The 6,761-nt window shown below is 43.5% G+C and overlaps 1 protein-coding gene across 1 annotated transcript; it reads right to left on the bottom strand.

The window, feature by feature from the left end:
- Positions 1-2,138: 2,138 nt before the first annotated feature.
- Positions 2,139-5,137, bottom strand: LOC124697877. Its single transcript, XM_047230409.1, has 2 exons — positions 2,732-5,137; positions 2,139-2,629 (listed from the first exon to the last, which is right to left on the bottom strand). Exons 1-2 carry the CDS (start codon positions 5,054-5,056, stop codon positions 2,345-2,347), a joined length of 2,610 nt encoding a protein of 869 aa, XP_047086365.1. The 5' UTR covers positions 5,057-5,137; the 3' UTR covers positions 2,139-2,344.
- Between the last annotated feature and the right edge of the window lie 1,624 nt (positions 5,138-6,761).

Below are 6,761 nucleotides of genomic sequence, written 5' to 3'. Positions count from 1 at the left end.
ATATTTCTTAGAAAAAATATATTAAAAAACGTTTATGATATTAAGAACAGGCTCATAATATCTTCATGACTTTAAAATGTCAATTTTCAAAATTATTTATAATTTCAAAAATATTCATATTTTAAAATGGTTCATGAGGTAAATAAAACGTTTAGATTTTAAATTTTCCACAACTTAAAATTATCTCACCTAGTAAAAAAGTCCATGATTAAAAATGGTTCATATTTTTTAAAAAGCACCATGCAAAAAGGTTCACATTTAAATTGTTCACCAGGTTTTAAAAAAACAAGTTTAAAAATGGTTCATATTTAAAATTGTTCACTAAGTTATAAATTGTTCACCGAGTCAAAAGACTCATATTCATAATTTTTTTACCGAGGAAAAAGTTCATGATTAAAAATGGTTCATATTTAAAAATTGTTCACCTGTTAAAAAGGTTCACACTCAAAATTGTGCATAACTCACCGGGGATGGTTTTGGTTAATACTTCATTCTCGTGGGGGTTTTATTGGAGGCAAACTCTCCCCATTACGCAAGGTGGGGATGGGTCTGTGTTACCACTATCCATACCCGATAACCATGAAATCCCCGTTGGGCACATGACATGTGACACTATATATGGTACAAGATAGGTGTGTATAGATACCAAAAACCCCTAATCCTATTATACTCACATTTCCCCTCCCGTCCCCAACCTCCGTAGTCCCCAAATCCCAACTCCCAAACGCTCGCCTCTCCTTCCTAAACTCCTGATATAGCCAGCCCTATCATCCTACCATGTTGTCATTTTATTTTGTGCTAATAGTTACTAGCTAAAGCAGGGATGGTTAACCGATGGTTATTTATTTACCCGATGGGGATGGAGATGGTAAAAGAACTGACCCCATAACAGTTAGTGGGATGGGGACGGAGAAAATTTTGCAGCACGGGGATAGTTATGGTTAAGCAATAACCAGTGGTTAGTGTCTCCGTTGCCATATGGAGTTGTAACAGACCTTGTATGGAGCGAAATATAGTGCTCGCGGTAATTCGGACTAGAATTGGGGTCAGGAGTGAGCTAGTAGCATAACTGGGTAACCTATGGGCCGGGCCAAGCTAAGAAAAATCCAGTGCTAAAAACAGGCCGAAGCCAGGCCCGGACAAAAAGTCTGAAAGCCCGGGAGCTAGTAGCATAACTGGATTCTTCTGATGAAAGTATATGACGCCACAGAAACTTCAATACCTGTGAGCTGAATGTGCTACGAAGTGCTGACACTTGACAGACAAGAAAATAACTAGATGAAACTGGAAAGAACGACATTTGTGTAGATTAAAATGTAAACAAGGTATACCATTTCTAGCAATTCGGACTACATGTATATGTGTATTGTAAAGAGCTTAATTGAGCTCGTCAATGTAGAAGTTCTTTTAAAAAGAATCCCAATTCCGCTTGGTCACATAATAGAGATTAACTTGTCTTGCTCAGCTGGGGTTTTCTGAAGAATATACCTGACGCCACAGGGACCTCAATTCTTTGGAGCTGAGGAAATGTTGACACTCAAAACACAATAATAGAGCTAGATGAAACTGCAAAGAACAACATTTCTGTAGTAAAAATTGAGCTAGATGAAACTGCAATGAACAACATTTCTGTAGTGAAAAATGTAAACAAGGTATACCATTTCTGCATGAGATTGACTGACACACGATGTCTGAATGTACTAGGAAGCGTTGACAATTGACTGGCACATGCAATCAAAAAGTGTTAACAGAGCAGCGAACAACATTTCTCCAGAGGAAATCTACTAGGAAGTGTTGACACTCAACAAACAAGAACAGATAGATGAAACTGCAGCCAACAACATTGCTCTAGATAAAAATATAAACAAGGTATGCCATTTCTTCCTGGGATTGACACACGATGGCCGAATGTACTAGGAAGCATTGGCAATGTACTGGCACGGAGAATCACAAAGTGTTAAGAGAGCAGGGAACAACATTTCTCTAGAGGAAATGTACTAGGAAGTGTTGATACTTGACAGACAAGAACAGACCTAGATGAAACTGCAGCCAACAACATTGCTGCACAGAAAAATATAAACAAGGCATACAATTTCTGCATGGGATTGACTGACACAGAACAGAGCACATTGAAGGGGTAAATAAGCACTGAGATGAGCCTTGCAGCAGCATCACATAGTCACATTTACATGTACAGATAGCTAGCTACCCCTAAAGCCAGTTGCATAAGATTCATTACTTCGCGATGTGTGGATCTCACAAGGACCATTATATACTGGCCCAACAGCACTACTCAAATTACAAGAGAGAAAGTAAAAGAAAAACAATTTTATCATGCAAGGAGTTAGGCTCGCCCTACAGGAGATAAAGGGGGCTGGTGTGGCACATAACTGGGCCGAGCTCTACCTTGGCTGGCTGCCATAGCCTTGAGCTTTTGATCTGCAAGCAATGTATGTTCTTGCGCCGCAGGCATATCGGCCTGCGGCCTCACAGGGCACCTGCCGTGAAGCATCACTATACACATCGCAAAAGCCTGAAGTAAAGCAATGGATGAACTGAATTCGACTGCGTACAACCCTTCTTTAAATGAAACCATGCTGAAGGCATGTCGATCTTCCCACGAGCGACCCTATAAATATAGGATACATAACGTGTCAGTTGATTTGTTCTGTCGTGACTTATACATATAAACCCTGGAAGCAAGCAAGAGTAAGGAAGTGCAAGCACACACCTGAGTAAGCAAGTCAAACCGATGACTGCCATCCTGTGTCTGGTTCTCCTGAATAGGCATAGAACCTTTGTATTCTTGGGTGTTGTCAGTGAGGACACTCAGCATGCAACCTTCATCCCACCCACCACAGTCGCATGAGCCTCCTGATCTCCACCTCTCCATCAGCGGTAAAAGTTGCCCTGAAGTTGGTGTGCCGTGAAAGCCATTAGGTAGTATGGCAATAACACTGGCTGGGGCAGAATTAGTACTTGTCATGTTAGCGTGGAAGTTTCCCAGAGGAGGGCAAGAGCAGCCAATTGGTGCTGAACTACTTCGATGACGAGTTTCTGATATCTGAGGCACAGTGCTGATAAAAGCCCCAATCTCTCTGCTAATGTGTGAATCACCTGATTCCACAGGTGTCGGTAGCAATTCAGAACCAACCAGCACAAATTCCCTGTGAACATGAAAATCTTTTGTGTGGGAGCATCTTGATTTTCGGCGTGAGATCTTCAATTCCCCAACAATGCTGGATACCAGTTGATGTTTCTTGTTCTTATTAGCCGTTGTGATCCAAGCTCCACTTTTTTTCTTGGGCTCTTCAACAGTGAATAAAGTATATGCACTTTCTAGATCCTCCTTATCAGAGATGCTTTTCCTTCTCACAGTGGCCGCCAGGATATCAGAATCACCAAAAGAAAGCATGAACAGAGGTAGGCCATTTTTCCATGCTAGCTGCAGAAGCGCTTGCCTTGTTGTTCTTGAATCCCTTTCTTGTTGGAGGTACCTCTCGCAGTTCAATAACACACGAGGAGGCTGGTTTATGTTTGCTTCAGCATGGTTATTTGAACTGACTACTGCATCAACTGACCTGCGATGCACATTTTGTGACCCAGATCCTTCCAAGATAAGAGACTGCTTATTGGTATTGCTTGGCAGATGACACTTTGGAACAAATGAAGGTTGAACGGGCACAGAAGTGGATGTTTGCCTAGACTTTAATAATGGATCTAACATTCTCCTCAATGGACTGCGCCTACCTTTGCTGCTTGATCGTTTGTCCTCGTCAATCTTATCCACGGAAGTGTCAGGCCGTCGAGGAGATGGTGCTTCCTTCAGGCTAGAGCATCGGCTCACTCTATTCAGGCCAGAAACAAAATGACGATCAGGCAACACATCCATATCACTGAACTTTGAGCTAATTTGAGGTGGTTTCTTAGCGACACTAGTGGCAGATTTGTGTCGGTTACAGTTTTCACCTCTTGTTACAGCTGCACTGACAAAATCAACTCTAGCAGTAGTGGTACTGGTGGCAGGCTCTTCAGCTGAATCCATGATGGGGAGTGGACAGGAGTGTGGAATTTGAGGAAATTCAGGTGACTGGCCAATATCCTCAAAGAAACCAACAGGTGACCTACTGCCATTTCTTTCTGTTTCTATCACATGGGTGGAATCATTGTCATGGGATGTGAAGAAATTTCGCCCAATGTTGTCATCATCTGCAAAAAGCCGGCGCGAACAGTGATGAACAACATCCTCTATCTTCCTTGCAGTATCTTCATCATCAACCATTTCATGTGGCGTGCAACTCCCATAGGCAGCGGTCATAGATTCTGGTGGTAGACACAATTTGCTGAGATTTAAGCCCCTATAGTCACCACTGTTCTCTGCACACGGATACTTACCATGTCCTGGCAACAAGCTCAGCACTGCCGAATTCGGGCTAGGTGAATTGGCCTTCTCATGGTGTTTGTCCAGAGGACTACCTTGATGAGACCTCATAGAACAATGCTGATGGTCATTCAGTGGAGGAGATTGATTGCTATCAAGAGATTTACTGCTTGGGCTTGCAGAAGAATTAGATGGAGAAGAGAAGAGAGCAGATCTACTGGTATCAGATGGAGAGGCCCCATGGCTGCTAGAGAGCTCATGCTTTTGTTCATGAGACCACCTTGCAAGAAGGCCCCACTCAAGAACCCCAACATTCAGTGCCTTGTCCTGAAGATGGTCAGCCGTCTCTTTACGCTGTAAATATGAAGGAACTTTGGACATATGCTTGACAAGTTCATCAACAGTAGCAGTCTTTCGTGCAGGCCATGGTTTTGAGCTCTTCAAGGTTGCATCCCCTTCTACATTCCGAGGTTCTCCCTGCCTTCGGATCTTATCATTCTTCACAACTCTGATTCTATCTTCAAATTTTCCGTCAATATTTCCACTGGCTGCTGAGAGGTTCGCCTTTGGCACTGGCACAAATTGTGCTGGTTGAAAATTTCCCCTTTGCCGTCCTTCGCGACTTGATGTGGTCTTCAAGTTCTTTTCTCTACCAAACTGCCCTTTTGTTGCCATATTTGTGATGGTTTAACATAACAAGCGCACCTTTTCAAGTTACCCCTTTGTATGCGCAGCAGGTATATTATCACTTGATTCGGTCAGATATCCTGAAAATTTCAGCAGACAAAGATTCAGTAAATCGCAATCTCTCAGAGCTTGAATTTCGATTCTCAATATAAGCAGGAAAAGCAATGTGCTTTTGTATTTTTGCTAGCCAGAATACAAATCACTTGGATTAGTGTGAGACAGAGATTAGATGGCACGCAGCAGCACTGTACACATCTGATACTGTGATGTGTTAACTTAGTTAAGGGGATATGAATCTGTGGGTGGATGATCACATCATTTTGTCTCCCGGGGTTCCTCGATTTACGATCTACGACGTGTCTATATGTCCTCAAGCTGGTCGGGGGACAATCTGTGACTTTATAATGTTCTAATTCGATGTGTCAACAATCTTGCATACAAAAGAGAAGATAAAGAAAAGGGAGCAGCAAAGCGCGGAGGTTGGCCTGAAGCTACTCATATTTTAGTGCGGACGCCGTGCTAGGTTCTATATATTTATTAGTATGCACAAGTACAATCACGGGTGATGGCCAGCCTTCAATAATTCGGTCAAGGTACAAGTATGAAATCCAAGGGAACATCTGTTATTTCCCCGTTTCCCTCAAGAAAAAGTGGACAAACCTCAATATAATTTTTTTGGTGGTTTTAACGACTGAGAAAGTTACACATAACCCTGTGAGCCTGTGTGAACATGCAAGTCTGACTACCAGCAGGACCTGGAAAAAAAAATAGCAGTAAGACCGGAAAACTGACGCGCAAGAGAAAAAAGAAAAATAGATGTCTTGGATGATTGGAGGAGGGCTCTGAATACCGGAGGCATAAATAAACTGCAGCTGAAATTTACAGAGAACTAGGGTCCAATGAGGTTTCCCCTCATTGCAGACAAGCACACAGATTACATCGGGGATCCCGATTACATCCCCCGCCCACAATGGTCGCTAGAGGGACAGAAAGGGGGAATGGAGAAAATAGAATGTGTGATGCAGCATTAAATTAAGGGGAACCCCAACAGAAACACAGTAAACTATTCAGTTTCACCAGTCGAAAAGAATCGAATCAGCCCACATTACCCAGAACCGAAAGAAGTGGCCATCCCCGTTACAGAGCCGAATGAAGTCGATAGAAGCAAGCACATATGTGCAGCCAAGGTCAGTGAGCTCACCAGGTAGAGGAAGGGCAAGAGAAGTAGAACAGCAGCTGTCACTTGAAGAACAGCCCCCAAATCCTCAAGGAACTAGTTGGGGGATCACACGCCCGCAGATCTGCCTTCTCCCTGCAGCAAGAAGAAGAGCACACGCAGATCAGCATACAGCCCATCCAAAGAAACAAAAAGGGCTGGAAGAAAAATGCTAGTAGAAGAGCGTGTCTCACCTTGGTAGAAAGGGAAGAACGAGATGAGAGAAGAGGGGAGAGTGAAGCTGCAGGGAGAAAGAAAGCCGCAGCAGGTGGACTGTGTAGATAGAGACCTGGAGTGGTAGTAGGAGCCCCGCACCCGCAGTAGTAGGAGTAGTACTACTGCAGCTTATCGGTTAGGTAGGTGTAGCGGCCTCGTGCTCGGCTTGCCAAAGCTAGGCTACCCGCCGCTGGGTTTCTACTTCTACGGTCTCGCCGGTAATAGCAGCAGCGCTTGTGGTTCGGAGTGGGCGGTGGGGAA

This window comes from Lolium rigidum, chromosome 3 (genome assembly GCF_022539505.1).
Source record: "Lolium rigidum isolate FL_2022 chromosome 3, APGP_CSIRO_Lrig_0.1, whole genome shotgun sequence".
In the NCBI taxonomy this organism is placed as follows: Eukaryota; Viridiplantae; Streptophyta; class Magnoliopsida; order Poales; family Poaceae; genus Lolium; species Lolium rigidum.
The sequence above is the reverse complement of the archived record's forward strand: the minus strand, read 5'-3'. Positions and strand labels throughout refer to the sequence as shown.

Excerpts from the sequence above, each read along its gene's own strand:
- LOC124697877 (XM_047230409.1), bottom strand. The coding sequence starts at position 5,056 with ATGGCAACAAAAGGGCAGTTTGGTAGAGAAAAGAACTTGAAGACCACA. Across the intron at positions 2,630-2,731 it reads GGTTTGACTTGCTTACTCAG|GGTCGCTCGTGGGAAGATCG; the intron begins GTGTGTGCTTGC and ends CTATATTTATAG.